Here is a 14,959-nt window from a genome sequence, read left to right as displayed (position 1 = left end):
CGATTCCCTGTGTGGGCTCCATGGATATGGTATTCTTCACGTCGTGTTCCCAACTGCTTTGTAATACTGCTGAGTGCTGCCTAATCTGTACCAGGTGGCCAGGTTTTGATGAAAAATTAAATGAGACCAGTATATGGTTTATGTATCCCTTCTGTAAAGTAATTTAGGATCTTGGCCTTAATTCTCATAACACGTTTGTGAATTCAGCAACTTGTCCACTTGAAAGCTTTAAAAAATTGGGCTGTAAAAACTTGCCCAGGTAAAAAATATTTTTGAATATAGTTACAGTTCTGGGAAATAGATGAATTTATCTATATTAGCCTGTGCTTGTGAGATAGGGAAAGCAGTCTATACTGGCAGTCTTTCTTTACTTTTTTAAAAAGAAAAGTTATTTGCAGAAGGTGGATGATGAATTCAATATAGCTTTTTTTCATTTTTACCACTTACAGAAAGTGGCCTTTTTCCCTGAATTACAGGATTGGTTTTTAAAAGCATAAATGTGAGTTGTGTCCAACCCGTACTGGCATGTGTTGAGCATTGGATATTTTACTCATGCCTTTGACAGTCTCCCCTTGTGAGAATAATGATGCAGTTGCATTTACTGACCAGTCCTGGTTCCTCTCCAATGATTTTGTATTGTATGTTTTTATTTTAGTGTAACTGCCAACTAGTGTATTTATAAATCACATCATTTTTGTTCTTGGTTTGGTGATCTTGCATGGCACAGACATTTAATTCTGGAGACACAGAAATTTTGTGGATTGAAGTTGAAATAAAATAAACATTCTTAAAAAATAGAATAGGTTTCTTCCTACTAGATGTTAGATACTTTCAGGTACGCTTAGTTACAGACTCCATTGCTCAGATGGTATTGTCTCAGCTAAAAATAATAAAAATTCTGGCTGTGCTAAAAATCCTTTTGGGAGTTACAGGACTTGAATTACTTAAGTTGTAATGATTTCTGCCCTATTAATGTCTTTATAAGCACAAAAGCTCTTCAACATTTTATTACCGAAACACTTGCCCATTTTTGTTAGGGAAGCTATAGAACATATTTTAATGGAAAAGGTTGACATGATTTTAAAAGCCAAACATAGCTAGTGCCAAATGTAACACAATAAATACCACAGCCAAGTGCATCAGCTCTAAAATGATGAAAATTTTGAATTTCAAGACTAATTTTCTTTTCCACATATAAGCAGTGTGTGTGTCCTGAATTTGCTAAGTAGTTCTAGGCTGTTTTTCTAGTAACAGTGAATCATGTAATTTTGAGCCTGCTTGTCTCTTGAAATCTATGTAGAGTTTCCTGCTGGAGATGATTTTCCTCCTGAACACTGCAGCATGAAAATGCAGTACATTTGACACAAAATTGGAAAGTGTGAGACTCTTCTGTAGAAGAATGCCCAGGAGAAGAGCTACACTTTGTTAGTTTTCCAAGAAATTGTAATAATTAATGGCTTTGAACTGAACTTCTCCCACAAGAAATAATCTCCTGAGAAAAAAACAAAACTGGATTAACAAGTGAGATGAAATCTGTCACCTGGGTAGTTGGTTTAACATTGCTCTGATTAATGGATCAAGCCTATCTTGAACCTTTCAACTTAGTCTGTATCCATAGTAACCTCTACAATTTTAGAAGGAGAATGTACTCAGAGTTTAGAAATTACAGCTCCCTTCAGCTTTGTTTGGCTATTCCATTTGTTTAGGTTCACCTTCTTTCTCACAGGAGGGCTCAATGTTGCTAAAATTGTAATTTCCCCTTCCATGCGCTTTAAGGAAAAACAAGATAAAGAGAAGCTTTTAAACAAATTGAGCACGTATTAAACGTGTATTTAATTCACTGCATTAAGAAGGTAGTGATTTTTTAAACTTTGTTGCAAAATAGCAAGACATCATTAATAAATCATGGCTTGACTGTTTCTTATGCAGTGTAGAAGACCATCTGACCTTCTGAGACTGTTGTAGCCAGGACAATTGTAACTGTCTGTCAGAGGGTTCAATTACCACAAGGACAGCACTGTTTTCTTAAAATAAGATAATTTTTCTGACTTTTTAGAAATAGTTTTCATTACTTCTGTGTTTTGTGTCCTTCAAATATGGCTTTACCTTTTAAAAATAAGCTTAATATAGCGTGTAGGATTTTGAAAATGAACTTGGTTGCCAGAATTTGAGGTCTACCTATCGTTATTTTATAGACATTTTTTTCCTTATCTCTTTGACTCTTTTCCTTCTTCAAAAGGATTTTATTTATTTATATATGTATTTATTTATTTTGAGTTACTTTGTATTTTGACAAAACAGTTTTGTTCCATCTGTCTGGCAACAGAAATCATCATAGTGCTTTCAATTAAGATTTATTAAATCTGTAGTCAATTTAGATTTAATAGGGCAATTGTGTATTTGTAAAGTACTAATTGAAAACACTGTGGTTTGGCATTTATTTAAAAGATCTCAACTAAATAATGAATCAAGATTAAAACATACTGGAAATGTATTGCTAAGTGTTTATTATTTTAAAAAATAACCTCAGAATAGTATTTTAAAATTAGGATGTTGTATTCCAAGCATTGCTCTCCATGAAATGGTAGACCTGTGGTAAACTTAAGGATCTGTTACAGTCAAGTGGCTGTTTGTTTCATTCTCTAGCACTCATGTTCAGCCCCTGCCAAAGTTGTACCTTAAAAATCTTAATAATGGTAATAGTAATAAGTTGCAACTTCCTAAGTCACATCTCTTTAGGAGGTTAAATAGCTGTTACAGATATTCCCTTGTAAGCTAGAGCTCTTTTGCTCATGGTTTTCCTGCTCTCCTTACTGTCTCCTCAGTGACTTTCCTGAAAGTTCTGGTTGCTGTTCTCTTTCTATTGGTTGCACAACCGATATTTCATCCACTATAAGAACTGTTCACATCACAGCTTTCTTCAGCTCCTTGCCTCTTTCTCCTGCTCTTGTTAGTGCCAGCACAGTCTCTGTTCCTCATGTGCCCTTGTGTCCTCCAGGTGAGTTATAAAATGTGTAGTCTGTCTGGATTTTTGGAGTCTCTCCCAGCTCAGGAAGTTCTGGAGAGGATTAGCACAGAAGGTGCTGCTGGTCAATGAGAGATTGCTGTGAAATGCCAATGGATACGTCAGGATGGCAGCATGAAGTCTGTATCACAAATGCTGTTATACTGAGCAGCAGAGGGATGAGAGCAGGAGTTGGAAGGAATGAATGTGATGGGCATGGGAACTGGCTATAGATAGGTGAAGTTCTGGGATAGAAGAGGCAGAAAGATTTGAGGCAAGAAGAGTAGGGTGTTGTGAGTCAGAGCTCAGTGTGAAAGACTATAGATTTAGGTGCTTTGGACCAAGCAACAGTTGCCACTCCCCAGGATAACCAGCTCCTCTGGAATGATGCCTCAATGGAAAGACTAAGTTAGACCTTCAAAAGGGAAACACTAACTGTAATGAATTATCATCTGTTACTTTGACTTCTTGAACACAAGGCGATGCCTCAAGCAAGGATCCAATTTCAGTGCGAAGACTACCAAGCTCTTCAATTTAGGAAGGCCACATTTCTTTCCCCAGCTTCAGTCTGCAGCTTCCCTTTGCAAAAGGTGATCACTGTCTCTCCATCTCAAAGCTGTTCAGTACTGTCATCTTTCTTACGCTGGTGGTTGCTGGTTTCCACCCTTGCAGATCCCCTCATGTGTTCTCACTTCCCTCTCCCATATTCAGCTGCTCTTCACTGGTGTCTGTGAAGCCAAACTTGCTGTGAATCGTTGTTGTTATCACCATTACTAGGAATTGACCAGCTGTCTTTTCCACTATATGTATCACAAAATATCTGTGGTATAAAGGGAGTTATGGATGGACAGTCAATCACATTGATTATGTTTAGAAAGGGACAATGTGACGATGGAGACACTACTGAATATGAATCTTTCACTAAGGCAAAATAAGCCTTGTGTAAAATATTCAAGATTATGCATGTCAGTAAAGGTACTTTACAAATGAGTAATTACTTTTTACAGCTGAGATAGACCTCTTTTGACCTTAAAATTAATCACATTGCTCTTACTATGAGAACATAATATAGAAAACCTTCTTGTTAAGGTATGTTTAAATATGAAGCACATGCAGCTCAATATGGAAAATTGTATGCGTTGTTTTGAGCTTCAAAAGCATTATATTTCTCTACAGTTCAGCTTATTCTGCATTACCTTATAAGCCAGTGATAAATTTACTATGGATGGATGGTATTTCACAGAATCACAGAATGTTAGGGATTGGAAGGGACCTCAAAAGATCATCCAGTCCAATCCCCCTGCCAGAGCAGGAACACCTAGATGAGGTTACACAGGAAGGCGTCCAGGCAGGTTTTGAATGTCTCCAGAGAAGGAGACTCCACAGCCTCTCTGGGCAGCCTGTTCCAGTGCTCTGTCACCCTCACTGAGAAGAAGTTTCTTCTCAAATTTAAGTGGAACCTCCTGTGTTCCAGTTTGTGTCCGTTACCCCTTGTCCTATCATTGTTTGTCACCGAGAAGAGCCTGGCTCCATCCTCGTGACACTCACCCTTTAAATATTTATAAACATGAATGAGGTCTCCCCTCAGTCTCCTGTTCTGCAAACTAAAGAGACCCAGCTCCCTCAGCCTTTCCTCATAAGGGAGATGCTTGACTCCCTTGGTCATCTTTGTAGCCCTACGCTGGACTCTCTCCAGCAGTTCCCTATCCTTCTTGAACTGAGGGGCCCAGAACTGGACACAATATTTGTTCTGGTAACATTATACTCACTGTAATTATAGTGCAGAAAGAAGCTGTTTACAGGAGCACATACTTTTTTTTTTTTTTTTTTTTTTTTTTAAGTAACAGGCATATGCACCCGAGTCTAGATTTAATTCAATATCTGAATTTGTATTTTGAACTTCCAGGCTTTAGTTTCCTTCTCTAACGTGTAAGTCTGTCAATTCTTTAATGCTTATTTTAAAAGAAGAATGAGTAGGAGTGGCTTATCATGACTGTCGGGAAGTCAAAGCAGGTCACAGAAATATCACTGTGATTCATCTGCTTAAAATGTATCTCTAATTTGGGCATGATTTGTAATCTAGACTTTCTCCTTCTGGAGTTCAGTAATTTACCATGTATGTAGTTTTATATAAATATTTTAAGTTTCATCGACATCAATCAGATTTGGGTTTTTTATGATATTCAAGTAAACGCCAGAGGAACATTTGAGTCAATATAAATGAGATTATAAAGGCTAAATACAATTGTTTTATTGCTGACCAGCTAAAGACACTTCTTACAGACCAGACTGGTTGCCATAACCTTGACTGAAATGTTCCTCATAGCTGTTACTTTTATAAAAATCTGGTGTGTATGTAGAAACACTTCAGAAATAATTTTCTTCTTAAGTGCAATGGGATGCTAGAGTTCACTGAAAATTAAGGAAAGGGGAACTTTACATAACTTATCTTTCATCACTCTGTTTCAGTAAGCAAAGCTGAAGATGTTTTAAATTTGTCTTTGGATTCTTTTCTGACAATGGCCTTTTTTAAGAGAGATATTATGATCTTTTTTGTTTTCCTCCTCTGTAGAACCAAAGAGTTTGGTCCTTCAGTTTGTTAGGTTTCCTGGCCTAAGGCACGGGACAGCATAAGCTTATGTAGTTATGTTTCTTTCTTGAGCATGTTCTGTAACTGCTCTCAAGCATGAAGGCACTTTTACATATTGTAATCTGCCCTTGTGCTCTACTGAAATGTCAGTCGTTCAAGTTCTTACTGTCCTGTTAGCCTAAATTAAAAGATTGCACAGTATCAATAGACTTTCCATTGGAGAAGTTATGTATCTTGTCCCGTAAATCAACATTTCAGAGCTCTGTTCAATGAGTAAGTTTTTGTTTCGTTTTGTTTTGTCTGAACACTGAAGATACTTGAGCAAAGCACTTCTGCCTAATTTCAGCCCAGCTTAGCTTGACCAGACAAAGCAGTGTCTTCTCTTTCACCCTTTCCCATGGGAGGCAAAGTCATGGAGCTGTAAATTTATAACCACTTCAGTGACAGCTTGTGATTGAAAATAGACTTCTAGAAAGTTAGCTTTTCTAATTTTTGGAGTACTGCTGCTCTTCAGTTCCCATATTTCACTTTATTAATATACATTTCTCATGAAAGATTATATATCTTTCATTTTTTTAATATTAATTTTGCTCATTAAAGTCATTGCAGTGGGCTCTGGTCTATCCGATGGGATAAGAAAGTTGTTAGTTTAAAGCTGACCTTGCTGAAGCATTTAGGACCTTTTGCCTTCAGTACAGTCCGAATTTTGTTTTTTTTTTTAGCATTTACATACAACTCTTATGGAAAGTATAGTGTAAATTTTTTTTAAAAATTCATCTGTTTAGAAATAGGCTGTGGTGATCAGATGTACCAGCAGATTTCTCTGGGCCTCTCTGAGGGCTTTTTTGAAGTCCAGTTGTGTGAGGATGGTACCAGAGGAAGATGTGTGTTCTCCGTACAGAAGTGGCTTTTGAGGGTGTTTTATACCTTTCACATGGAAGGCTGGAAGCAAATATTTGACCTTCTGATTTTCCCAAGATAGAAACACTGGAAAGAAAATATGAGATTGTGCTAGAAGGGCTGCGGTAAGAGTGTTATGATGAGTCTGAGAGGTCCTGGCTATGTAGAGGGTAGTAGAGGCAGTGGGAAGACATGATGCTGAGCAGGACTAAAAGGCATTTAAGGTCTGGTAGGAAGCAGACCCTTGACAAGATGCTGCAAATTGAATACAAGGGAAGGAGGAAGTAGGGACTCATGAGTGTCTGCCCCTAACCTACAGACCTGTTGTTGCTAGCAACAATGAATGAATGGGGACAGCAACAATGAAGCACCTTTTACTTCTTCACTCCAAGGTTCTGAAGATTAGGTTTCCAGCCTTGTAATTGTTGCCCTACCTGTATGGTAGGCCTGCCAGAGGTGTCTGTGATTGCTCTTTGGGGCTCTTCTGCATGGCTGAATTTATCAGCTCTCTCTCCCATCAAACCATCGTATCTTTCCCTGTGCTTCCAAGGCTTCTACTTCGGGCTCCCTCTCCTTGCTGCTTCTGGAATCACCAGGCAGTTACTTTTGTCTATCTTAAAACATCCAGTGGACAACGTTTTCTATCTATTTATCAAAACATTTCTGAAGAATACTGTGGGTTATGCAGTAACTGTTTCTTTCCTCTAAAGAGCTCCTTGGGTCTAAAATCTTAGCTATGCTCAAGTGTTTTGGTCTTGTTTCCTTTGGTGTTGTAATTACTTCTAGGTAATCTTTTAAGTAGAATAAAAAGAACACACTATCAGCATGGTTTAGCTACTGAAATCATAAGGAAAATGAAACCACTGAACTGGTGAGAAAAGTGATTGGATCTATAGCTAGTAAATTGAAGTAGTAAAATTGCTTCTGACAAGAACCTTCTCCAGATCAAAAAAAAAGTTTATTAGAATTATATCAGTAAGACAACTAGTTAATTTAAAGGCAAAGGATTTAGAAAGTAGTTTTGAAAAGTAGGAAAGATTTTGCTTTCCTTCTCCAGAGTTAGGCATAAGATACAGAGATCAGAAAGTGTGAAGGGTTGAAATCTGTGGCAATCAGAAGAAAGCAGTAAAGGTCATTAACTTTAAAAAAAGTCTTTGTTTTTTGTTTCATCTTTTATACAAAATAGTATAATATTTTTTAAATACCGGTTTTCTTAATTATTGTGTATTATGTCAAACATCTCTTCTGTAAGTTTTGTTCTAGATTATTCATTTATTATCCAATTTATTATTTAAATAATAGAATACAAAAAAATAATTTGAAGTTTGCAATATACTTCCGTTAAGACTGACATTTAACAAAGCATGCATAGATAATAATGCCAATTAACAATTAGAAATATAAAATTTGACATAAACTAATTTCCAAAGTAATATATCTTAATATTCATAATGAAGTATCAACATTCTTTAGCAGTCCAACTAAAAATATTCTCTCTTCATTTTGGTACATTTAGTTGTTAAAGCAAAAGAATTTAAAGAATTCATTTAACCTAACTTACTAACCTCAGTCATAGTTAAAATAATTTATTAGTAACACTTTCATTAAAAAAAAATAAAATTTACCCAAAAAGCATTTAAACAATATGAAAAAATGAAGCTAGGCACCAATAAAATAAACTCTTTAAAATTTCTTTTTTTTTAATAACTACTCCAAGGATGGTTTGTAATTAGAAGTAGACTTCTGGAAAGTTAGCTTTTAGTTAGTACTTATCTTCTTTAACTCTTTAGTTGAGTTTATTTAAATTTTATTTTAAAATCCCAGGAAGACAGAGCTGCGCCAGCACACTTCATGACTTGAAACAGAGTGTATGGAGGATGACAAAAAGGAGTAGCTGTAAATCTCAGTTGAACTTCAGCTACAGTGTGGTCTACTACTGAGTTAAATTATCATTGCAATTAGCACCCAGAAACCCCAAGTGTTGTACTGAGTATCACTGGTGAATTAATGTCTTAATTGCAGAATTCCTAAAATATTCCTAATACTCTTTCCGTATTTTCCTGTAAATTGCATCTGATACAGATCAAATAATAGACATTTCATGTTTGGACTAATTTATCTTCATAGGAAAAAACTGAAAATAAACTGCCTTGACTGAAAACTCCACCCAACCTTAACCTGGAAGCCTGTACTGATGCTTCCAAAATATGATTATCATGGCAAGGACTCTATTGTGATACAAAAGAAAACCAGCACAGAAGGCAAAGCAAAAAATATAAATAGGATGGGAATTTTGAAGTATGATGAAGAAACTGAAAGAAAATTGATCTGTTAGTTTAGTATTTAAACATGAGGTATTCCTTGTGTACTGTTAAACAGCAATAATTTTGTGGAGGATATCCCCAGCACAGGATGAGGCAGGCTTACACCTGCTAAGCATGTTTATATGATATCGAAAGGCAACTTATGCTAAAAGTTTTTCATTTTATCCTTCTTCCACCCAAAGAATTTCGAATGGAGTAAATTTTAAACATGTTACTCCCTAACACGTTTTGAAAGCAATAGTTAAAACGTTATTTCAAAAATATACTTGCGTCACTTGGATGTGAGGGAAGGTCATATGATGCTAATTTTTCTTTTAATATTCTGTTCTGCACCTCATCATTGGACTAAATGATTTGGAATAAACCTTGATGTCTTTTCAAATTGTCTTGTGTGGGTGGGCAAGAGGCAAATATGTACTCTGAATATTCAAACACATTGGATTCAAGCATTGCAATTAGTACATCTCGCAGTACATCTTGAGTGTAACAAACCAGATTTACAATTAACTATTGCAGTACATCTCCAGAGCAACCCACCTTCTCATTTTGCCTTGTAGTCACATTAATCTGAGGAAGTGATTTTGCAGGGTCAGTGTGTGAGCATGGATCTCCTGTTCTTTGGAGACTCACTCAAACCTCATGAGAAACAAATTGTCATTCTTGGGAGTTTCCTATAAACCAAACTGTGGATGAGAAGCCCAACTTGTGCTGCTGATTTAAACACATGTTCTAAAAGCCCTTTTGAGAGATGCTGGACACTGGAGTTGGTAGCATGGGGGTTATGTGTATGTCTAAATAGAGCTTGCAGAGTTTTCCTTTGGCAGTGGAAGACTTCAAACTGATGTTCACATTCCTTCTAATCAAAGAAAGGTGTACCAGCTGTTGAAGTAGATATATATATTTTTTTTTTTTCTTTTCATGTGGTCCACCTAATTTATTGTCCAATACCATGAGAAATCTGATCTGAAAAGCCTCATATTTCCCTAATTACTAACAAAGAATAGCAGTATAAGTGCTGTGGTTTGCCCCATTTTGGCCTGCTGAAGTTCAAGAAGAAATATTAAAATCTGTTTAATAAGGATTAGCTAAATTTGAAGTGTTAGGGGATATTTACCAATAGCTATTTGAAAAGTCATTATGGTTTGTGAAGTTTTTTTCTTTAGAAAAGAATGAAGAATAAATGAATGACATAAGTGACCAAAAAGATTGGTGTATTGCTGCACGAAATGAATTACAATTAATTCCTCCTGTGACTTCAGATAGTTGCAGACAGGATACTGTTAGTGTAGTTCATCTAAATTAAGCATGTTAGCTGAGGGGTTAGATTATTTAAATTAATGTTGAAGTGATTATTACTATTCCAGTTATAATGGCTTTTACTTTTTAATCTTTGGAACATTTTTCCCTGGCATTTTTTTGTAGGTATGTATGACTGACTTTTGTAAGTCTCCATCTAAGTATTTTTACTTTTCAGGTGTGCATATAATTGTTGGTATCTAGTTCATTTCCAAGTTGCCATGCTTTAGTATGGAATAGAATGTTTCTGAACAGTCTGCTTCTGAGTCTGCAATCTATATTTCTCTTGATTTTCAAAGAAATCTAGTATTTCAAAAGGCAATTGCATTTTTTTTGCTGTTGGTTATAGCTTTATGTCTTTTAGTCATTTAATAATGGCTATTTTTTATGGATTTACTTCACTAATAATGAGTAGGAGTTATATCCAGAAAGACTGAGGTTTATTGCATGGTAGCAGAGGCATATATGTAGATATGGAAATCAAACATAGCACATAAAAGCATTCATTCAGCTATTCATAGGGTCAACTTATGGAAAAAAAACTGAATCCTGCTTTCAATGACAAATAATAAACTGAATACAGTACATATAGAACATGCACGCTTCTCAAAATAGTCTGTCACATTTTATTTTCCTCAAAATTACTTAAACACAAGAATAGTTACATTGAACATTTGTCCTCCAAAAAGATATGATTAATTGAAATACCACTTAGTTAGAGGTTTTATCTACAGTCTTGATTAAAACAATAGGATTAAAAGGGTGTAGAGAAAAATGTGGTAAATAATTACAATTAATTTCTGTTGTTGAGGAGGTAGATTGCCGCATGACAGTATTCAGCATTATAGCACTTCTGGTTTTACTATTTTATTGCTTTATAAATCCTTTCATTTTTAGTCTTACCCTAACTTAGCTGTCTCGTTCCTTATGATCCTTTTGATTCAGGATGCAGAATAGAAAACTGCGACTCCTGCTTTAGCAGAGACTTTTGTACCAAATGCAAAGCTGGCTTCTACTCGCACAGAGGCCGCTGCTTCCGAGGATGCCCCCCTGGATTTGCAGCCTTGGAAGAGCTGATGGAATGTGTGGGTGAGTCCTCCAGCTCCGCAGGGCTGCTGGAGCAGCTCTTTTGCAAGGGGGCCTGGTTCAAATACTCATAATGCTTAGCATTTTGAGTATTTGAACTTGGCCCCCTTGCAAAAGAAATCAAGAAATATTCACTAATGAGTTGTGTCTGGATCTCTTTAACTCATGATGATGATAATAATAACAAACTTTGAAATTTTGCATTATTGGGAATGCCATTTTGTTCTTCATCAGAAAGTTCTGTCCTCATAACTGTAAATCAACTGGTATGATCAGAATTTGTAAGATTTCAGGAGGGCAAATTTTTGCATTAGAACTTTAAGTCAGTGATGTCTTTGTTGGATTCTTGTTGTCATAAAACTACCTGCTTATTTTGCCTTTTACCAAGGCCAGAACCCAGGGGCAGGGCAGATGGAATTTCTGTAGCATCTGGGCTTCAAATTAATTTTTAGTTTCTTTGCAGCTCTCCCCTTTTCTACTAACAAGGAACAAATATAAACCACCAAATAAGTGATTTTAGTAGAAATGTACTCTATAACTCCAAGCCAGCATTGGCAGTTCTTACAATATTTTTCAAGTCTCACGATTTGGTGTTTTATCTTAAAGCCTGGGAATTCTGTCAGAACAGACTTGCTTTCAAGAGTGTCCTTTGCATTTCAGGATGGAGAGGACCTGGAAGTATGAACTCTTGAGCTTTGCAAATCCAGGTGACAACCAAATGGGATTTATTTATTAAAAATGGAAAAATTTAAATTGATCTCATGAATTTAGGAGGGTTTTTGAATATTTGGAACTAAAATGGTCAGTCTAGTTTTATGCTCAGGTTGTTGTCAGCTAAAAAGATTCTTTCAGGTTCTGTAAGATATTTTAATTTTGTTTCTAAGTTTTTGCCTGTTAACAGTAAAGCTTTTAAGTGGTGCCTTCTAATAGTATATTCTTCCTAATGAAAAAAAAAGAAAAAACAGTAGAATTGCTAACTCGTGTTTTCTTTTGCTTTGTCAGAAGGCTGTGAAGTGGGTCAATGGAGTGAGTGGGGAACTTGCAGCAGAAATAACAAAACATGTGGATTTAAGTGGGGTCTGGAAACAAGAACAAGACAAATTGTGAAGAAGCCAGCAAAAGACACGATACCGTGCCCAACCATTGCAGAATCCAGACGGTGTAAAATGGCCATGAGGCATTGTCCAGGAGGTAAGCACAGTCCATGCCACAAAAATCTTTATGAGCTTTTCTTAACTGAAATCCCACTTCTAATGTGTAAAAAGGGCTGTTTCTTCTCAGCTGAAGGGGAAATCCTGTCTCTGCTCTGCCAGACAAGGCTGAAAGGCAGCAGTACTACAACAGTCCTATTTTGTGCAGCAAGATTCCAGGGAAAGGCTCAGCATGGGAGTGAATAGTCTCTCAGTAGACTGTGAAACTGTTTTTCCTGGGGTGGTAATGAGACCTTTTCAAAGAGATGCCTTGCTGAAGTACTGCAACATAATGCAGTTTGGGCTTCAGCATAAAAATGGTGGTGATGGTGGAATAACTAATTGCTCTGTGCGTTGCAGGAAAGATCATGATTCTGAACCTCTCTGCAGGTGGCACACCCAGTGCTGGTTTGATGGTATTTAAGTTAGATGAAGTTACACATGGCATTGCTAGCTGGAGCTATTAGCTGGAATGTGTTACTTGTTCTGAATACTGTAGATCAGGGCCAAACTATGCTAGATGTGATACGAGCAGAACAGTGATAGATACTGAGCTTTTCAGCATGAGAACAGCTTATGGCAATTACCGCAAGTAGATGAAAGGAATAATCAGATTTCTTTATCATGGTGTTCTAAGACTTAAGTAGTGATGCTGATTTGAAAAAAGAAATGGAATTTTAAATTTGCGTTCAATTTTGTAGACCCCAAAGTGGAGATGCGTCACTGGTAGAAAGGAGTTTTTGTTATCATTTAAATTGAAATTATTATATATATTATTATATATCCACTTGTGTGGATTGAACATTTAGAGCTTTCAGAATTTGTAGGAGAGGTGGGTGATCAACAGGTGATAATGATGCCATTTCTTTTGGAGTCATAGGATTACAGAAAGGTTCAGGCTTGAAGGGACTTTGAGAGCTCTCTAGTTCAACCTTCTGCTGCAAGCTGAGTGAACAGTGAGATCAGAGAAATATAAAGGAATAAAGGGTTGAAGAGTCCTGAGAAAAGCCGTAACCCATTAGTAAGCTAAAACTGAAATAATCTTAGAATAGGCACATAAATAGGTGTCTTTTGTGTTCTGGCATTGTTGAATATGTCTCTCTTGGCTTGAATGTGCCACCCACCAGTATGTATGAAAATTATACATAGTTTTAGTTTACAGATTAAATCCATGCAAACTTCATTTTTGCCTCCAGAACCCTGACACAATCTGGAAGAGAATATAAAGTTGATTCTCTGTTATCTAGGTTAACTGAGTCTGTTATGCACTCTTCCTCCTTCTCCCACTCCTTGCACTCATACACATGTGGGGTGCATTGTACAGCACAGGTTATTGGCAAACTAAATAAACTTCTCAGACATTAAAGAATGGAAGCTACAAAATGAACTTCTCTAGAGGAAGGAAGAAGAAAAAGTAAAAAATCAAGGCTGATTTGGGCTGCCATAATGCGTGTCTCATGGTACCTTGAATGCAAGTCAGCTGCATCTCCATCAAGGTAGCTACACTTACGAGTGCTTGCAGCCTGCTTGGGTGGGTGAGCTGTTTCAGTTACTTCTAACAAACTGAAGCCCTGATGTGAGTAGCGATCAGATCAACTGGGGAGATGTTTTACTGCTAAAATGGGAAAAAAGAATAAAGAGCCTGTGTGAAGTTCTACAAAATCTCCAATCAGTATTTTCTTTTTTAGCTTGAAGTGGTATTTCATGGATGCAATGTCCAGCTTCGATATAAACTCCTGGCAAGTAGAAATTTGCAGGTGTGGGTTAGTCTTGATAACTTAGGATACAAATTTTTCAAGTTGTTGTAAATAGTTTGAGAAGTGTACTTAGGTAAACCACGATATTTGAGTGCTGTAATATGCTCATGTAACCATGGTAATCTGGAGCTATTGAACATGCATACCTTTTTGTAGCAGATGCTCTTATATTATTTCAGATTTTCTTGTACAGCAGTTCAGGTCATTAATTAAAGATTTACCTCTCAAATTTTATCTGTTCAGAGGCACAGTGGTGAGCTTTCCTCAGAGTTAGGAAACTCATTGCTTAGTCTATATCAGGATCTTTGACCAAATCTCTGCATATTTTCTCTACTTACCAGGAAATTTGTTGCTGCAAATACAAATTCAGTGTGAAAGGCCTGTAGTACTCATAACCATGGCTTCAGTAAATCCTAACGATTACAGTCCTCTCCTGTTCTCCTGGGGTGTGGAATTCCCTGCCTGTGTTCTCAGAAATAAAAGTAAATATGTACAGAACTGCAGGTTTGAACTCTCTGCACTGAATGCTGATGCTTCATACTGCTTCTGTGCAGTCATATAAAACACCAGCCAGAGTATAAACTCCTTTCTCTCCCCCACTTAGTGTGTTAGTGGTGTTAGTGCCTGGGGAAAGTTGCCCCCAGGTCTCGTTATCTCTGCGGGTAAGGAAACCATGGAGATTGTCCTGTCCAAAACTCCTGCTTTGAAGTATGACTGGTCTAAGATACAATTCCTTTATCATATTTAATTTAGTTAGCAGGTTGCCCCATTAGACACTCAAAATGTCTTTCTTACTCACTGTGAAGTAGCAA

At 36.7% G+C, this 14,959-nt stretch overlaps 1 protein-coding gene across 1 annotated transcript in view; it reads left to right on the top strand.

The window, feature by feature from the left end:
* RSPO2 (R-spondin 2) overlaps positions 1 to 12,457 on the top strand; it is a gene marked incomplete at its 3' end in the record, with an annotated part of 35,843 nt that extends 23,386 nt beyond the window's left edge. Inside the window, 2 exon segments of the mRNA XM_010179678.1 lie at positions 11,060 to 11,203; positions 12,203 to 12,457. Of these exon segments, the coding sequence (XP_010177980.1) occupies positions 11,060 to 11,203; positions 12,203 to 12,457 (399 nt within the window).
* Between the last annotated feature and the right edge of the window lie 2,502 nt (positions 12,458 to 14,959).

Source organism: Mesitornis unicolor, unplaced genomic scaffold (genome assembly GCF_000695765.1).
Source record: "Mesitornis unicolor isolate BGI_N332 unplaced genomic scaffold, ASM69576v1 scaffold2220, whole genome shotgun sequence".
Taxonomy (NCBI): Eukaryota; Metazoa; Chordata; class Aves; order Mesitornithiformes; family Mesitornithidae; genus Mesitornis; species Mesitornis unicolor.
This window is presented reverse-complemented; position numbering and strand designations above follow the sequence as displayed.